The 20,027-nt window shown below is 44.4% G+C and overlaps 1 protein-coding gene across 2 annotated transcripts in view; it reads left to right on the top strand.

Moving 5' to 3' along the window:
• Positions 1 to 20,027, top strand: part of HECTD4 (HECT domain E3 ubiquitin protein ligase 4) — a 269,419-nt gene that overhangs the window by 68,704 nt on the left and 180,688 nt on the right. For both annotated transcript variants that reach the window (XM_077462034.1, XM_077462033.1), the window contains exons 7-9: positions 9,975 to 10,145; positions 13,695 to 13,887; positions 16,998 to 17,159. In XM_077462034.1, coding sequence (XP_077318160.1) covers positions 9,975 to 10,145; positions 13,695 to 13,887; positions 16,998 to 17,159 — 526 coding nt within the window. The remainder of the gene's footprint in view (positions 1 to 9,974; positions 10,146 to 13,694; positions 13,888 to 16,997; positions 17,160 to 20,027) is intronic.

The raw sequence follows: 20,027 nt of genomic DNA, 5'->3' as shown, positions 1-20,027 counted from the left end.
TATTTCTCACTCAAAATGGAAAGAATGGGAGCTTACAAGAAAAACCATCAAACGCTACATTGAGGTAGAAAAATCCACAAATATCCAGATCCCACAATGTCTGATGGAAAAAGTCATAAATGCTTTACGTCTGTGCCAAGAACACTGGCAGGAACAACACGTTAAGCATTATTAATAAACGCATTAACGTCTGTATCTGTGTTCATACCGTAAGGGGTGTAAGTTTTTAGTCTATGGATCCACGACATCTCCAGCCGTGAGATCTCTCTGACCAGAGCTCCCCCCCTCCAGTGGGGTTTGTACTTATCAATCCCCATGTACAAGGTGTTAGACGGATCCCTTCCATGTTTCTCGTCATAATGTCTAGAAAGGGGATGTTTGTCAAAACCCCGTTTAATGTTGGCGATATGCTCATTCAATCTGACCTTGAGGGCTCTCTTAGTTCTCCCCACGTACTGAAGCCCACAAGGACATTGGATGAGATAAACCACTGCTTCTGACGAGCATGTGATGAACGGCTCCACTGTATACCTTCTCTGGGTGCTGGTGGAGACGAATTCAAGGATTTTAGAATTTTTGTTCTTATTGTAGGAGCACACCTGACAATTCCTACACATATAGAACCCTTTGAGGTCCTGAAAGAAGCATCTGTCCTTCACAGGGGGGTTCTGTACACTAGGAGCAATCATATTGCCTAGTGAAGAGACTCCTTTAAAAATTACTCTAGGGACTTCCGGTAGGATAGTTCCAAGAGTTTGGTCATTGGTCAAAATATGCCAGTGTCTACGGATCAGCTGTTTAACCTTCTGATGTTGCATCGAGAAGGTAGTAACGAAGGGTAATAAAGACTGATTGGCATCGGCCTCACTCTCCCTATCTGCCAGCAAGGTAGATCTGTCTCTCTCCCGTGCTTTTGTATAAGCCTCGGTCAACAGGTCTGCCGCGTAGCCTTTCTCCGAAAACCGCTGAGATAGTAACTTGGCTTGCTCATCAAACTTGTTGGTATCAGAACAGTTTCTCCTTATGCGTAGGTACTGTCCCAAAGGGACCGATCTTAACCAGGAGTCCAAGTGACAGCTGCCCATAGGAATATAGGAATTCCTATCTGTGGATTTGAAGAAGGTGGAGGTAACAAAACTCTCACTATTAACCTTGATGTTTAAATCTAGAAAGTTCACACCTTCCTGGCTGGCTTCATAGCTAAATTTGATGCCTCTCGAGTTGTTATTTAGCCCTTCCATAAAGGCATGGAGTTCATGTTCGTCACCATCCCACAGGAGGAGGACGTCATCAATATATCGTGCCCACAGCACTATCTCCGGTCGTCTGGGAGAATCGATGACATCCTCCTCCCATTTGGCCATAAATAAGTTAGCCAAACTGGGGGCATATTTGGCCCCCATGGCAACCCCTTTGTCTTGACGATAAAACTGGTTGTCGAACCAGAAATAATTGTGCTTGGCTGCAAAATCTAAAAGGGCCAAAATGAAATCAATCTGGATCTGTGTTAAACCAGAGTCTCGCTCCAAATAAACCCTGGCGGCTTCAAAACCCAATTCATGGGGAATAATGGTGTAAAGTGATGTGACGTCGGCTGTCCTCCCTGACCTCCCTGATATGGGCCCTTATTGTATTTTTTCTTGTTTTTGTTATTGTATCTCCCATTTACGGGTCCCCTCCCCGGGGAAGCCCAAGCACAATTATTTCTGGTTCGACAACCAGTTTTATCGTCAAGACAAAGGGGTTGCCATGGGGGCCAAATATGCCCCCAGTTTGGCTAACTTATTTATGGCCAAATGGGAGGAGGATGTCATCGATTCTCCCAGACGACCGGAGATAGTGCTGTGGGCACGATATATTGATGACGTCCTCCTCCTGTGGGATGGTGACGAACATGAACTCCATGCCTTTATGGAAGGGCTAAATAACAACTCGAGAGGCATCAAATTTAGCTATGAAGCCAGCCAGGAAGGTGTGAACTTTCTAGATTTAAACATCAAGGTTAATAGTGAGAGTTTTGTTACCTCCACCTTCTTCAAATCCACAGATAGGAATTCCTATATTCCTATGGGCAGCTGTCACTTGGACTCCTGGTTAAGGTCGGTCCCTTTGGGACAGTACCTACGCATAAGGAGAAACTGTTCTGATACCAACAAGTTTGATGAGCAAGCCAAGTTACTATCTCAGCGGTTTTCGGAGAAAGGCTACGCGGCAGACCTGTTGACCGAGGCTTATACAAAAGCACGGGAGAGAGACAGATCTACCTTGCTGGCAGATAGGGAGAGTGAGGCCGATGCCAATCAGTCTTTATTACCCTTCGTTACTACCTTCTCGATGCAACATCAGAAGGTTAAACAGCTGATCCGTAGACACTGGCATATTTTGACCAATGACCAAACTCTTGGAACTATCCTACCGGAAGTCCCTAGAGTAATTTTTAAAGGAGTCTCTTCACTAGGCAATATGATTGCTCCTAGTGTACAGAACCCCCCTGTGAAGGACAGATGCTTCTTTCAGAACCTCAAAGGGTTCTATAGGTGTAGGAATTGTCAGGTGTGCTCCTACAATAAGAACAAAAATTCTAAAATCCTTGAATTCGTCTCCACCAGCACCCAGAGAAGGTATACAGTGGAGCCGTTCATCACATGCTTGTCAGAAGCAGTGGTTTATCTCATCCAATGTCCTTGTGGGCTTCAGTACGTGGGGAGAACTAAGAGAGCCCTCAAGGTCAGATTGAATGAGCATATCGCCAACATTAAACGGGGTTTTGACAAACATCCCCTTTCTAGACAATATGACGAGAAACATGGAAGGGATCCGTCTAACACCTTGTACATGGGGATTGATAAGTACAAACCCCACTGGAGGGGGGGAGCTCTGGTCAGAGAGATCTCACGGCTGGAGATGTCGTGGATCCATAGACTAAAAACTTACACCCCTTACGGTATGAACACAGATACAGACGTTAATGCGTTTATTAATAATGCTTAACGTGTTGTTCCTGCCAGTGTTCTTGGCACAGACGTAAAGCATTTATGACTTTTTCCATCAGACATTGTGGGATCTGGATATTTGTGGATTTTTCTACCTCAATGTAGCGTTTGATGGTTTTTCTTGTAAGCTCCCATTCTTTCCATTTTGAGTGAGAAATATCTTTTTTCTCATCTTTTTTCTCATAATGTATTGAGTTCTACATAATACAGTTGTGTATGCCCCTTTCACTTTTTGCTGTGGGTGAACTTTGTAGCTTAGTTAATACCGCTATCTTAATATTATGAAGTGTTTAACCACATATTGAGTTAGCCATGTATTACAAAGTGCCTTGTATGTTTTATCCATTTTTGATTATTAAGTGCTAGTTAATAATTTTTTAATTTTGTGGTTGGACTAGTCCCCTCCTCCCTTTTTAATTTAATTTTATTTGAGGTATATATATATATATATATATATATATATATAATTCTTTATTCTTCCTCCTTCGTGATATGGAGGAAGATTTATTTGCTATGGAGGTCTGGAGCCACGACTACACTGTATTGAAAGCGAGACATGGCACCAGATGAAACGCGCACACTTCCCTGCAGGGGGTGATGTGCGCCGCCCATCCGCCCGCTACGTACGGTGTGCTGTCATCCGCTCGTTACGTACATTGTATTGAAAGCGAGACTTGGCATCAGATGGAGCGCACATACTTCCTTGTAGTGGGTGATGCGCGCTGTCCATCCGCTCGCTACGTACGAGGTGGCGTCATCCGCTCGTTACGTACGGCGTGTTGTCAGGAGCGTCGCTTTACAGTCGTAAACAGGGAGGGGCGGGTGATTGCATGGATCATTTCCGCCGCCTTGGCTCCCTGACCTTGCACTCTATTGGATATGAGAGTGAGGCCTGGTTCTTTGATCCCGGAAGTGAAATAGGCTCGCACTCTATTGGATATGAGAGTGAGGCCTGGTCCTTTGATCCCGGAAGTGAAACAGGCTCTCACTCTATTGGATATGAGAGTGAGGCCTGGTCCTTTGATCCCGGAAGTGAAACAGGCTCTCACACAACGGAGGAGGTGGCTTGTTCCAACATTCACTATATAATGGAGGCAATATGGCGTGTCACCCATACCCCAGACGACGTGAATTTTTCACGAAACGCGTTGGGTGGCGTGACACGCTGACTTGCCTCATGTGAACTGGTACCAGAAGGGATATCGATTGGTGTTCGCGATCGGCCGACGCTTGCCCAGTTTGATGATATGCCCGATGTTCTTTCATGTTTGTAAGTGCATCTCTTGTTTTATATTTTTTGTTTTAATAAATGATTTTACACTATTTGGAGCATCTTTTCCTCCTTATGGTGAACCTTCCTTGATCCTACAATGCTACACATCTGAGTCCCGCTTCAAACGGCGTTTTCCCCTGCTGGATGGTTTATGACTGGCGTATTTCCTAACCTGTCCTACGTAAAAGTGTTCCATTTGGAGGGCTCAAGTTTGATCCATCTTCAGATCCATTTTGTGATTAAGCGCTCCCTACCGGGACGTCTGGTAAGGGGCTATTATTACTTGTCTGGTGGAGGTGCACCTGGTGTTACTTCACGTTGATTGAAAAGTTTCACGATTGAATAGATCCCTTTTACACAGGGTGTTTCTCCAGTTGGACTTTTAATGGACTTTATGTTATCACATACATTTTCAGTACTGTTTGATTCTACTTTATATGTTTCTTGTTTTTGAATCGCTGACTTAGAATTGTACATTTTTTCCTTTTGGTTCATAACCTATGAGGGGCAATATATATGTTTACTGTATTTAGTTATAAGTAATGCCTTATGGTTTATTTAGTCATTAGTTTGGTGTGTTAATAATAGATCACAAGATACACTTCTTTAAGGTAGAGTGGTTTACATCCTAATAGAAGTATTAGGGATTGCGCAGTTCTCTTCTTTTTCTTTAACTAATACGTTGTTATGAGACTCTCAGGACCAGGCAGCAACTTTCTTTGTCAGGATGGCTATTGCTATACAGCTCATCCCTATTTGACAATATCTCCATTAGTTCTTTAGCTGACGTATCGAATTGCTGCATGCTTCAGCAAAATGTTATTTTAATTTTAAACTGCTGAACCAACTGCACACTCAGCAGTTTAAGCTTTAAAGGCAAATCCTAATGTAAACTCAACTGTGAATTTCAATACTTAAAGTGGTTCTAAAGTCCAATCTTTTTTTTTACATTCACGCATTCTATGCATAAGGGTACAAAATGTCCCAGTAACTTCCCTGTAACTAAATAGTTACCTGATTCCACTGATCTATCGCTGTCCCATCTGCAGCACTGCTGCTCGCTCTTCCTAGTTTCACAAGAGACTGTGAGAGCAGCTGCTGTCAGTCAACTCCTGTGAGAAGGGAGCTGGGACGTGGCTGAGCCACGTTGTGTGTCTATATAGATGCTCACAGCCTGCCTTGGGAGTACATCTGCAAAGGTGACCCCTCAGCTTACAGCTTCGTTCTTTGTTCTTTAATGACTTCAATACAGGGCACTCCCCCCCCCCCCTCCTGCCCAGACCAATTTTCATCTTTCAGGGCTGTTGCATTTTGAATGACAATTGCGCGGTCATTCAACACTGTACCCAAAAAATTGTTATGGTTTTTTTTTCCCCACAAATAGAGCTTCTTTTGGTGGTATTTAATCACCTCCTGGTTTTTTTTTCTGGGTTAAAACTTTGTAATAAGTACGTTTCTTTATCGTACATCACAGGACACAGAGCTACAGTAATTACTGTATGGGTTATATAGGCACCTTTAGGTGATGGACACTGATACACCCTAGACAGGAAGTTTAGCTCCCTATATAACCCCTTCCCTTACTGGGAGTATCTCAGTTTTTTCGCCATGTGTCTTGAGTGTTGGCCACGAGTAAAGATGTGCTGGGCTGTGCTCCACTGGATTATTTCTTTGCTGGGGCAAGCTATGCAACCAGATTCATTCAAAATGTCTCTTCCAGGCCGAATTGAATGGTACCCGGGCCTCATGTCGGAAAAAATGAGGTTTTGCCTGTAACACTTCTCTTTTTAGAGAGCTGGACCTCGGGATCCAGTGCTTTTGTTTTTTGTTTTTGTTTTTTTTTGCCATATTTCTTAGTGGGGTGCTTTACTACGCATCCAGTGTCTGGCTATCAACTTACTAGCACTGAACAGAGTCTCATGCAGGAATATGGTCAGAAATTTGTCAATTGTGGTGTCTGGCAAAAGGCCCAGTAAGCAAGTTTTGGGGTCCAGTTGTAAGGGCGAGCCCATGTGGTCGTGTAGAAATTGTATAACTTGTGACCAGTATGTTTGAATGTCTGGGCAAGTCCATATTAGGTGGTAAAATGTACAGGGTTGATCTGCACACCTCAGGCAGCGCGTGTTTTGTTTGGCTTTTGGCAATTCTTGCTGGCATAAGGTAGGATTTATGAATGATGTACAGTTGGGTCAACCGTTTTGACAGTCTAGGGGATCTCCTCCCAGGCTGCTTCCTTCAATGGACCCACGTCGTCCTCCCATCTATTCTTGGCTGTGTCTGTGATCCGTGTTGCTGATCGTGTTCTAAGTATATTGTACAAGGTAGAAATCGGTTTGGAAGGGTCTTCTCCCGTTATGACATCTACCAGGGACATTGTTTGTGGATTGGGGAATCCATCTGCAAATTGGGCCTGCAGGGCGTGAGACATCTGTGCATACCTGAATGCCATGTGTGGGGGTATCTCAAATTCATCCTGCAGTGTTTGAAAACTACGCACTCCAAGTGGGGTGATCACCTGATGTAAAAACTCTATTCCCTTGGATGCCCAGAGGCTGGTACCCGATATCGACTTCAGCTCCCTTAATTGAGGATTGTGCCAGAGAGGCGTGTGCAAGTGCACAAAGTCGGCACTGGTCATTTTAAGTGCAATCTCCCATATGCTTTTGTGGTGTGCAAGTAGAAGATTTCGACCCTCCGCTCCCCTCTACCCTCCCTACCCATGAACAGTACTTGTAAGGGGGAGTGTGCGCAACTGTTCGGTCTCTTGCATGCCAAGGCTTGGTATCTAGGTCCATCTGTCTTATGTAAATGATAAAAATTGGACTATTGGGCAGATGCATAGTATGAGTGGAAGTCTGCAAGAGCCGCTCCCCCCACATCAGTCGGATTTTTTAGAGTGTTCCATGCTAGCTTATGCCTGCTGGAGCCCCAGATAAAAGTATTAAGGATGATATCCAGTGTTTTGAAGACTTTTAAGGGGATAATTATCGGTGAGTGCCAAAACTTGTAGAGGAATTTTGGCAACAGGATCATTTTTACTAGATTGATCCTTCCCATCACTCCTAATGGGAGTCGGGCCCAGGATTGTGTTCTAGTTTTCAGGTATGAGAACAGTGGCTCTATGTTGTTGGAGATCTACTCTAGGTGCTCTTTGGTAATCTGTATACCTAAATACTGTATGGATGAACCCCTATGCAGTGGGAGAGATGCAGCGTCCCGCACAGGCGGGAACATATCCAGGTGCAGGATCTGCAACTTTGCCCAATTTATGCGTAGTCCTGAGTGTTTTCCAAAGTCTTCAATGGTCTGGAGGGCAGCCTGTAAGGATGGACCCATGTCCTCGAGCATGTCATCCGCATACATGTTCACACAGTCTCCACCAGGGGACCCATCCGAAGAGCATGGATATTTGCATTCGTTCTAAGGGATATGGCAAGCGGCTCTGCAGCTAGGGCGTAAAGTATTGGGGATCGTGGGTAGCCCTGTCAAGTCCCCCGATCCAGTGGAAGGGGGTCAGACAATTGCCCATTCACCGCCACTCTGGCTTCTGGGAAAAAGTATAACAGTCTAATCCATTTAATGAAATTTGGGCCAAAGCCATATCTCCTGAGGCATTCCCACAGATGCTCCCATTCCACAGATTCAAATGCTTTAGCAGCGTCTAATGTTATCACTGCCCTATTACCCACTGTCTCATGGCCCGTTAGAATATTCATGTTGAGTCTACAGATATTCATAAACCCCGTTTGATCCGGGTGAATTAGGGATAAAATAATTGGATTAATGTTTTAGCTAATATTTTGATGTCCACCTGTAGTAGAGAAATTGGACGATATGAGTCGGGATGGTGGGGATTCTTGCCTGCTTTTGGGAGTACAATAATTGTCGCGTGCTGGAGAGAGTCAGGGAGGGTCTCAGACTCTAATATGTAGTTATAGCGCTTCAGAAGCTCAGGGACTAACCCCTCTGAATATGTTGCCTAGAAGTCTAGCAGTAAACCATCCTGGCCAGGAGCTTTAGCCGCGCCCCTGCTAGGGATGATATTGCCAAAGTAACCTCATCACTGGAAATGGGAGCCTCTAACACTGCTATCTGGGTTTCAGACAGTTGGGGAAATAATATATGCTGCAGGGAGGTCCGAGTCTCCAATGCAGTGACCTCCACTTGGGAGGTGTAAAGGTCCGCTTAATAGGAACGAAACATCTCAGCAACTGATGTCGGGTCTGCAACCGTTTGCATACTCCACGTTCAGAGCCCGACAGGAAGTCGGCGCAGCGCTGCGCTAATCACAGGCAGTGAGACATTGCCCCGATGTGCGACTATAGAGATCAGGCAATGTCTCACTGCCTTTGATTAGCGCTGTGCCGACTTCCTGGCGGTCTCTGCATGTGGAGTATGCAAACATGCCGGAGCTCATCCCTAGTCAGGGGCTCTTTACCTCGATTGGAGATGTGGTGGGTCAGACTGACACACCACAGATTGCAGCGATGTGCGTCCCCATGGCTTATCCTGCTGGACGTCATATGATGCCCAGTTAGGACAACTGAACCACTTCCCGGCCCCCATTCTGCATATGGCGGGCGGGAAGTGGTTAAAGTGAATGAAAACCTAAGATGTAAAATAGGAACAAAGCATATCCCTGTAGTGTGTACTTGTTTCTATAAAAACCACACCAAAACATACCTTCCCATTGAAGTGAATGGGAATCTCTTCAAAAGCGCCTTAAAAACGTCTTTTACTAAGCGTTTTTGGTGCAATTTTTGAGTCGCATGTCATTAGAAAACAGCACCACACTGGCATCCCCTGTGCACATCAGGTCTGCCAGAGCTGCTGATTGGCATCCCATGTGTCTCTGGCACCCAGGGACTATTGCAGGAAATGACGTACAGGTAAGTGATTTTGCGAAATAAACCTGACCTGACGCAGTAATATATGCGGTAGGCGGTCGGCAAGTGGTTAAAGTGTAAGTTCACCTTTACTAAAATGCACTCTATGCTTTACCATGTGTGTTCATCAGCATACTGTGTTCCATATGTGGCTCCCTTTCAGCTTGTAGCCAAAACTGCATTAAAAAGAATCTTTCTTATGAATTTCTGCAGCCTACAGTAGTTCTGTCTCAGGTTATTGTAGGGACGGAGCAGCCATTGCTAGCAGTGCCCACTATTGCCACAGGAAGGAACATTGTCCTGTTCTTTCGGGCTGCACATGCACAGTGTGAACTCTCCCCTGTTGCATCCACTGAGCTCATCAAAGACAACAAGTGAGAGTACACACTGCTTGTGTTTAGCCCAAAAGAACAGAACAGCGTTCCCTCCTGTGGCACTAGGGGGCACAACTGCTCTGTACCTATAAAAACTCAGGACAAAGCCATGACAAGCTGCAGAAGAATTTAAGGTGGCTTGTATTTACTGCCCTCTTGGCCTATATTTATTAAACCAAAATAGAGCCCTCACTGGAATTCAGGTTTAGCACTCTATGCTGCTATACCCATATCGGACAACATAGTGTGCTTTTTGGTAAAGTGAGCTTGCGCTTTAATCTTAGACTGAATATATACACAGCTATGTGGCGGCAGGTACAGGAGTGGTAAGGTCCCTTTTTTTTTTTTTTTTTTAAGGCTAGATGCCTTTCTTCTTTTATTTATTTATTTTTAGTTCAGGTTCACTTTAACTGCTTCACCTTTAATCCGCTTTCTTTTCTGTTTGCAGATCGCTCAGATAATCACCATGCCAGCCAATCATTTTCCTATTGGTAGCAACATGACCACGGTGCACCTATCTTCTGATGGCACTTACTTTTATTGGATTTGGTCTCCAGCAAGTCTAAATGAGAAGACACCAAAGGGTCACTCTGTGTTTATGGACATCTTTGAATTAAATGTAAGTTTTTAGTTACTCCTTTAAAGGAAAAAAAAATGTTAATAGCGTAAAATATAAGTCGCATACAAAATGTCAAACAATAAATCACAGGCGTGGAAATGGTATACATTTTACATACGACCAGCCAAAAAGATCATCACTACCAGCCATAAAAGATTCTTGGCCTGTTCCCATATCCAAGGATTGTTCTCTAATCTGTTTTTATTTATTTTATTTTTATTTATTTTTAAAATTAAGAATCAAAAAGACAATTTACCCCAGCTATTGACCCCAATCGGATATCCTCAAAATACTCCATCCCCTCCCGCAAGGACCTCTAAAACCCTGGAGAGACCAAGGAGCTCACTAACCTCCCCCTTGCATAACTCAACTATATACACAAAACCATGGGCAATTGCAGATGGGGAAACCCCATTGTTTGTGTAGTAGCTTTAACCCCATAACATGTCGTCCGTGTATAAGGAAATGCGTTCCAACCACCCCACGCGAAGGCCAGAAAAAGTGTTACTGGACAGCAACCTAGCAGCGAGGGGCTCTATGGCCAGGGCGAACAGTAGGGGCGACAGTGGGCACCCCTGCCTAGTCCCACAAAAAAAAATAGGAAAGGGCTCTGAGATGATGCTGTTTTACCTGTAGTCCCACCATCGGTTAAATGTACAGTAGTCTCACCCAGGAGATAAGACAGGGCCAAACCCATAGGATTCCAACAGCTGGAATAATTAAGGCTACTCCACCTAATCGCATGCCTTTTTAGTATCTAAGGAGGCTACTAACTTTGCCCCGGAGTTTTCATGCAGGGTTTGAAGGTTTACATTAAATTTTATGATGACCGCTTGAAGTCTCCCTGGCAGAGTGCTAGCCAATATATTTGTGTCCACATTCACCAATGAGATCGGGCGGTAGGAGTCACACTCCTTAGGGCCCTCCCGTCGACCCCCCCCCCCCCCTTTTGAATCAGAACCACCAGAGCTTCTCTCATGGAAGGCGGCGATCTAGACGATTTAAAGACATTCAGCAGACGGGGTGCCAAAATATCTGTAAATGTGCCGGACCACTCAGAGTGGAGACCATCAAGACTGGGAGATTTCTGGGGAGCAAAAGAAGCCATTGCCTCTTCAATCTCTTCTACAGTAATATCCTTTTCCAGTTGGTCTCTGTCTTCACATGTTAATATGGGAAGATCGATATTAGCTATGTAGGTCATCTATTTATCTCGCCCCAGAGCGGCACACACACACACACACATAGAGCTAGCTCCCTGTAAAACTGAGTAAAGACTTGCAGTATCTCCACCGAGTCAGTAACCTCCGTTTTGTACATGTTCTAGTGTACTCTTTATTAGAGGTCGACCGATACATCGGCCGATATTTGTCATTTTTTAATTAATAGGCATGGGCCGATTGTGCTGATAAAAAGGCAGATTATAAGTTCAGCACTACTTGCAAAAGACTTCTATAATAGAAGTCAATGTAAGTTGCCTGAAGTTAATCAGTGAAGCCACTTTCCTCCTCTCTGGGCAGTCTGCCAAGAAAAGATCAAAGAGATACAATGTTTCTTCTTCAATGGACTGAACTCAGTGTGTAGAGTTCTCAGTTTAACCATTTAAAGACTAAATCTTTTCTGACACTTGTTGCTTACAAGTAGAAATCCTGTATTTTCTGCTAGAAAATCACTTGGAACCCCCAAAAATGATATATATATTTTTAGTAGAGATCCTAGGGAATAAAATAGCAGTTGTTGCAATATATTATGTGACGCGCTATTTGCGCAGAGGTCTTTCAAAAAAATACACAGATTAAAAAAAAAAAAAAAACTGTAAAGTTGGCCCTTTTTTTTTTTTTGTCAAAGTTTTGAGTACCTGTTTTTGTGTATTTAATATATAGTTTTTTGTTTTGTTTTTTAATCTAAATTATACATGTCAAGTGAACTGATTGGAGGTTTGTTGTGTTTAATGTTTAACTGTAAGAAATTTTCTGTATCACTTATTACTGAAGGCTGCTTTCACACTGGAGTGGGCAGGCGTTGACGGTAAAACGCTGCTAGTTTTAGCTGCGTTTTACTATCATTTTAGCGGCGCTATACGGCTGCTAGCGGGGCACTTATAACCTAGCTAGTGGCCGATGAAGGGGTTAAATGCGCTTGTGAAGCTCTGCTGCCAAATCGCATTGCATGCGCTTCAGCAGTGGTGCCCATTCATTTCAATGGGCAGGAGTGGTGGAGGAGCGGTTTACACTGCTCCAAAGATGCTGCTTGCAGGATTTTTTTTTTTTAACGTCCTGCCAGCGCATCTCTTCATTGTGAAAGCACTCGGGGCTTTCACACAGACTGCAGGGGAGCCGTTTTGAAGGCAATTTACAGGCACTATTTTTAGCCCAAAAGCGCCTGAAAAACGCCCCAGTGTGAAAGGTGTCTAACCGAGATTTTATGAGATAAAGGGGGAAAAAAAAATAATAATAATCGGCCTAACATATCGGCCCAAAAAAATCGACATCCTATATCGGCCATCGGCCGCCGCAGTTTCTAAATATGGGCATCGGCCAGAGAAAAACCCATATCGGTCGACCTCTACTCTTTATGTATTCAGGGACATATTCTGGTCTGGCCAAGTACACCAGGAGTCGGCTATTCTTAAAAATATGTCTCCTTTGTGCTAGCCAACGTTTTGTGGTCTGTCCAGTGAAAATAGCTCGGTAGGCCCGAATCTTCTGCAGTGCCAGTAGCCCATCCCAACCCGGGTCTCTAACATGTGCTGCCTCAGCCAAGAACACTTCTGTCTCCTTGTCCTTCACTGTAGAGGACAACGTTTTGTTACTCTAAGACAGTGTTTCTCAACTCCAGTCCTCAAGCCACCCCAACAGATCATGTTTTCAGGCTTTCCAATATTTTGCACAGGTGATTTAATCAGTTTCGCTGCCTTAGTAATTACCACAGCCGTTTCATGGGAGGAAAATCCTGAAAACATGATCTGTTGGGGGGTGCCTTGAGGGCGGGAGTTGAAAAACACTGCTCTAAGACATGACAAGCAAGTGTGACTGGCTCTCAATGGGGCTGGTTCACACAGGCCTGTGGCAGCCGCGAAACGGATTGCAAAACGGTCCTGTGCGTGTGTTTTGGTCTGGTTCAGGTGTGAATTCAAGGAAAAAATGTGGACCTAAATCGCACCTGAACCAGTGAATAGACACGCACCAGACCCCAGGTACAAACCCATGTATGTGAACCCAGCCTAAATTGGCAGGTCTGGGCCTGGGGGCCTGATGTGGCCTTTTGCCTGCCTTTATCTGGCCCTTGGTATTAACAATGTGGCATTCATGCCACTGACACCAATGATGGGACCCTATTCCTCCCACTGACACCAGTGATGGCACACCATTTCTCCCACTGATGCCAAATTCCTCCTCCCGCGGACGCCTCTCCTCTAGTATGTATGGTGTAGCTGCCTGAATGATGAGCAAGACATATATATTGCATAAAAAAGGTGTAAGAGCTAATACTGTATATATTTGACTGTTCCATTTGCTTCTAATTCTAGTATGTGTGCTCGTGTTTTAGGGAGAAAATGGAGTCTACATGGCAAGCCCCCTTCATGAGCGTATTATACTGATGAGGAAAGAGGGCGAGTCAGCCAAAAGTATTAATGAAATGCTCCTCAGTCGATTATCGAGATACAGAGCGTCTCCATCTGCAACCCTTGCTGCTCTAACTGGATCAACAATCTCAAATACACTGAAAGAGGACCAAACTGGTGAGTGTAATTGATGTTTGTCATATGTACCGGACACTGCTATGCTCATGTTTTTGTGGCCAATAAAATTGTTTTAGCTGTACTTGTAATCAGTGGCAGCTGGTACTGGAGGTTTTTGGGGGGGTGCAGGCGGGCCCCTGTAGGTTCCCGTACTTGCCTTACGGGCAGAGCCCTCCAGCAGTCACAGCTCCCCTGGTGCAGCGGCTTCTGTGTTGACCTGGTCTTTGGCCTCCTGTCCTGATTGGCTGGGGCAGGAAGCCGATGCTGATTCGCTGCTTTCGCAGGGTGGGAGGGTTGCGCCCCAAGGACATTCCAATTGGGACCTCGGGCTGTGCTCATGTTCTTGTGTGGGGGTGAGGGACCTGGTAGAGACCTGTTTGTCCTGCGCATCGCACAGTGCATGACCCCACAGATGGGCTTTGGGGGCAGCGCTCCCCTGCTCCCCTTGTGGACTGGCCGCACGTGTGTTTTTTTTTTTTTTTAGTTTGACACTAAGCACAATGAAATGTTCCCTAGTAAAGTGTTTGTTAAAATTCTAACCCTGCCACTGGCAGTTTACAAATTGCTGCTCCCTTCTGCTTCCTCAGTGCTGCTTTCCTGAACCTTTGGTCTTCACAGGAAGGAGTTAACAGTGGACAGTGCAGTCTCCAGTTTTTCTGTTCTCTTGGAGAAGGGAGGAGCAGGGGAGTTTCTTGCCATCCTTTGGCTGTGCGTTTCTATATATTTTTTTTTTTTTATCAGAAAGCTTTTTATTGTAACATAAACAAGGAAAAACATTACAATTTTCAAAGATAAACCAGCAACACTCTGTACATTGCATGAATAAGGCACCAATCCTCATAGAAGCCGTTCACATACGGTTCAGTGTTACAACCAGTATTCCCAGTTTTAAGAAAACACTTAAAATAAGTTCAAACTGCCGTTGCCCCTAGGCAACTCCTGCTTGCACCGCCACCCACAAAGTCTACCACTGGACCCTGAGTCCTCTCGCCCCTAACTCCTGTATCCATTTAAACTTTTAGGACATCTAGATGGTCTATCCATCACCAAGTCTATAGGTGAAATACCAGGGGTATCTAGCCAGGGTGACCATAGTTTGTCAAGTTTTTGTGGGCGCCCCCTTTGTTGGTATATATACTTCTCCAGCCGGACTGTGTCCCCCATCTGTGTTAGCCACTCCTTAAGCACTGGAGGGTCTACCGCCCTCCAGTGCCTAAGGATTAATTTGCGGGCCTGAAACAAGGCCCTAGCAATGGCCTGCCTCTGATCCTCACCTGTGAGGATGTCATCCACAATCCCTAGTAGACAGGGCTTTGAGTCCATCGGCACCACGACCTGGAAGGCACCATTTATCGTGAACACGACCCCCGCCCAGAACCTGTGTAGTTAGGGGCAGCGCCATATCGGGTGAATGAAGTCACCATGGTTTTTCACACATCTGGGACAGTTTGAGTCTACCTTCACCCCCATTCTAAAAAGCCTGTCCGGGGTGTAGTGGACTCTAAGAACAATGTACAGTTGGGACAGGCATTGGGCTACGTTTAGCGAGCATAGCTGTATCGCCTGTAGTGCCTCTTCCCACTGTCCTTCCTCAAAGGTGTCCACGTCTTTTTCCAACCTATTTGCAGCCCCCTGGGGGAAGCCCTATAAATGGATCTGGAGAATCAGAGTAGCATCTAGATATAAAGCCTCTGAACAGAGACACCTCTTCCATGCAATGGAGAACAGGCGTTGGGGAAAGGATCCACAGAGCCCCGCTGGTCTGCACCGCCACTGCATGGCGCAGTGGCATATAATGAAAGAGCATTGAGTGGGGGAGGCAGACCTGTTCCCTTAATTTGGGAAAAGGGCACAATTTCTCATCTGCGAAAATGTGCCTCAGAAGTGTGACTCCATGTCTCCCCCACCGACCCCTGTCCCCCAGTAGCTGTAAGACTGTAGCTGGTAAACAAATCCACAGTCTGTAACTGCCTGAGCTTATTCCACACTTTTTGCATGAGTACGTATGTTAGGAATTTTTTATTGGATGTGGCGTACGCCAAGGCCTTCAGCTACATCCTTTGTACTAGTGGTGTGGCACATAAGGGCCCTAATGGGGTCAGATTCTGCACTCTCCCCTGTCGGCTGTTGTGTGGTTAACATAGCCTGGGCAATGTGCTGTAGCTGTGCGGCCGGGTAATAGATCCAAGGGTTAGGGAGCACGAGGCCTCCCCTCTCCTTGGACTTCTGTAATTGTTCAAGTTTGATCCGTGGAGGCTTGTCAAGCCATATAAAGGCTCTAAATATGGTATTATATTTAACACTTTAAGGGGGATCACCGAAGTGGTATTGTGTAGTGTGTACAAAAGTGTGCGTTACTATTGATGCACACAGTGTAGTCACACAACTGTAGTCCCTGCGTGTAAGGTTGGTGCCATAGGATGTGGCAAGGGAAAGGAGCCATCCTGAAACGGGGAAACCTGGGTCAGCGGTCATGGCACCAGCTTTACCTGGAAAATAGAGAAGGAATAAAACATAAAGAAGCTGCATACTGATCAAATCTGCTACTAAAAATAGAAAAACAGAAACAAACATTTACTATTGCTTTAACCACTTGCCGACTGCCTTACTTTGCAATGTAATACTGGTGTTATGGCTACAGCTACATGCCTTAACTTTGGTATTATCTTTAGCATATCGTTCCGATAAAAGTACTGAGAGTGGCTAACTAGATGCTGGATCACATTAAGAAGCTTCTGGAGGTATATATAATATATAATGTTTGGGGGTTTTAACTCATATTCAGTCCACAGTTTGTTTGATGTGCTACACGAGGACTGAAAAAATCTATCATCCATTCTTATCCTTAAAGGCCTATACTTGATAAGCAATAAAGTCTCTGAAATGAAATCAATTCCAAGACCTACCGAGTGCAAGACCACTTATACTGACCACAATGTTAGTACAGTTACCTGTTTCCAATCTGTTGATGCTACAAAAAAATATTAATGGTTGTATTTCTACATGTAGCTAAAAAGAGCTACTTTATATAAAAAATCACTAAAATGCCATTGTACCAAATGTAAATGCTTATCATATTGTAAAATTGTTTAATTCAACTTTTTTTACAGCTGCAAACACAAGCTGTGGCCTGCCCCTAAAAATGTTAAGAAAAACTCCCATGTACACATGTGGCACATATTTGGTACTTATAGTACCTCCCCCAGGAGGATCTGGCAGTTCTGCAACCAGGTCTTTGTTCGGTGGAACTACTGGCTTGTCGTCTCTAAAAAGTAAGTAGTGTGAAATGTGTCCTAATGCTTCCAGATGCAGCTGCTGCCTTCACATTTTGAAATGCTAGTTCCTTGGCCGTAAGCGTACATTTAGTACTTTCTTTGTTACTGTCCCAGAAAGTTACACAAATTAAGAGTTCCGACTTCACTGACTTTGCTGACTTGCATTCTTGATCCAGGCCAGTGTATGCGCTTTCAGAGAGGAGAGCGGAGGCAGCCAGGAAGCTGGTATTTTCAAAAAGAGGCATGCAGTGGCAACCTTCATATTTCTCCCAGTACAGGTTTTGCACTTTAATAAGACCTTTGCTAGGCGCTATGTTTATCTAATGTGGCCACATCTTTTAGTTGGCGGTTTTGAACATTTTGCTTTGGTGTTTTTCTACTCTCTCTACAATATATATAAGCGTTTGTTAATGGAGAATAGAAAAGTTAGCCTGTGTAAGCCCTGAGACACTCCAGTTGTAGTTCACATGAGGCTGAGATTTGCTTTTATGTACAGTGCTAGGCCAACTACCAAGGACCAGTCAGTTGTTCCTCTGTGTACAGGAAGGTACTGGATTTTTTCTTGCTCACTGCATGGACAAATCATGCTTTTGATTGTAAAGATTAAAGTAGAACTATAGGCACAACTTTTTTTTTTTTTTTACGTTGGCTAGAACAAACGAGGGTTATAACCCCTGTCAATTATTTTATTTTTTTTGCCATCTTTGTCCTATTGTGTAGCTTTCCCTTCACTTCCTTTCCAATATCCAAACAGGAAGTGTGAGTAATTCCTTGGGGACCCGCAGGTCTCCAGAACTAGTGTCCCCTTTAGAAGATTTCCCTTCTATTATTTTTCTGGGGACAACCCAAAATCTGTGATTTTCTTTCACTTTCAATGAGAATGGTAAATGGGACAAATAGAGAGGGCTAACCTCCCTAATAGGTGCACAGACAGCAATACAAAAACCTTACAGGTGTTCTAATCTCTCTGCACTCTATCTAAAAAAAAAAAAAAAAAAAAAAAAAGTTTTGCATTTTTAGTTGTAGTTACCTACAACAGCCTACTTTTTTTTTTTTTTTTTTTGTGTATCCTCTCCAAAGTGAACTGAATTCTCATAGGAATGAATGTCCCTATTGAAGGATATTCCCTCACCTGTTGCTCTGATGACAATTCAGAAGCCAGGACTCTTGCGCAGCAACTGCCTGAGCCCATTCAGTATATTTGGAGCACAGTTTAGCCTGTCATTGTATGCTGCTGTATTTCTTTATACAGTGTTGCGATCATAAACTTGAGTACAGCAGCATACAATCAGTCATGTCAATGACAGCTTGTACACTCCACCTGGGCTGCCTAGATGGTGGAACGGCAAACTCCAACCATCTCTTCAGTGTCTGACCATCTCTTGTAGTATGTCTGACCATCTCTTGTAGTATGTCTGACCGTCTCTTGTAGTATGCCATGACCGTCTCTTGTAGTATGCCATGACCGTCTCTTGTAGTATGCCATGACCGTCTCTTGTAGTATGCCATGACCGTCTCTTGTAGTATGCCATGACCGTCTCTTGTAGTATGCCATGACCGTCTCTTGTAGTATGCCATGACCGTCTCTTGTAGTATGCCATGACCGTCTCTTGTAGTATGCCATGACCGTCTCTTGTAGTATGCCATGACCGTCTCTTGTAGTATGCCATGACCGTCTCTTGTAGTATGCCATGACCGTCTCTTGTAGTATGCCATGACCGTCTCTTGTAGTATGCCATGACCGTCTCTTGTAGTATGCCATGACCGTCTCTTGTAGTATGCCATGACCGTCTCTTGTAGTATGCCATGACCGTCTCTTGTAGTATGCCATGACCGTCTCTTGTAGTATGCCATGACCGTCTCTTGTATCTTGTCCTTTCATTTCCTGTTCTAAAGCCAAAACAGAAATTGAGAGCATATCCCTGCAAATGATAGGGATTCAGGGTTGCTAGAACTAGTGTCCCAATGGGAAGATGTCCCCCCTATTACTGTTATGGGGGCAACCCAAAATTTGGGATTTTCTTTTGATGACAAATTGTAAACATAGGGTAAATCCCACTAATGGCGCCACAAATGTCAATAAAAACCTGGCAGGTGTTCTAATCCCTCTCCACTCTATTCAAAACTAAAAAAAGGTTTGGAATTTAGATATAATTTAGGTTTTTAATGGATTTATTCTCAGAGCTGCTAATGTTGGCCTTCCTTTTAATAAGAAAAGAGGTCTTATGTGAATGTGCTGAGAAATAGTAGTGTTAAAGTGATTGTAAAGTCTCATTTTTTTTTTTCCATAGAAATAACAAGTATGTTCTGCTTACCTGCTCTGTGCAAATCCCCTGCCCAGGTCCTTCTCTTCTCGGGTGCCTCTTCAGCTCTCTTGGCCCCTCCCTCCTGTCAAATGCTCCCCACAGCGAGCAGCTTGCTATGGGGGAACCCGAGCAGAGCCATGTCCATTCAGACGTGGAGCCCCAGTTCAGCCCTGCCCTTTCTCTCTCCTGATTGGCTAACTGACTTGGACAGCAGTGGGAGCCAATGGGCTCTACCTATGGGGATGAAGAGTCCTGGACGGCCGAATCACTTGTGGACGTCGCTGGACAAAATGGGGCTCAGGTAAGTATTAGGGGAGATGCTGGATGCAGAAGGCCTTTTATCTTAATGCATTAAAAACCTTCTGACTTTGCAACCCCTTTGTTTGTGTCCTTTTAAATAGTACATGTAACCCCTGTAGAGAGCAGTCTATCAGCTGTATTTATATTTGAGACCAATGTCAATCCAATGTTCTGTTCTCTATATTGATTTTTTGTTACACATTTTGCAGATTGTTCTCTTATTTCCCACTTAGCTGTAATTGTAGGGCTAGGACACCTG

The sequence above is a fragment of the Lithobates pipiens genome, unplaced genomic scaffold (genome assembly GCF_037356315.1).
Source record: "Lithobates pipiens isolate NorthernLeopardFrog02 unplaced genomic scaffold, aLitPip1_a1.2 Scaffold_3, whole genome shotgun sequence".
NCBI lineage: Eukaryota > Metazoa > Chordata > Amphibia > Anura > Ranidae > Lithobates > Lithobates pipiens.
This window is presented reverse-complemented; position numbering and strand designations above follow the sequence as displayed.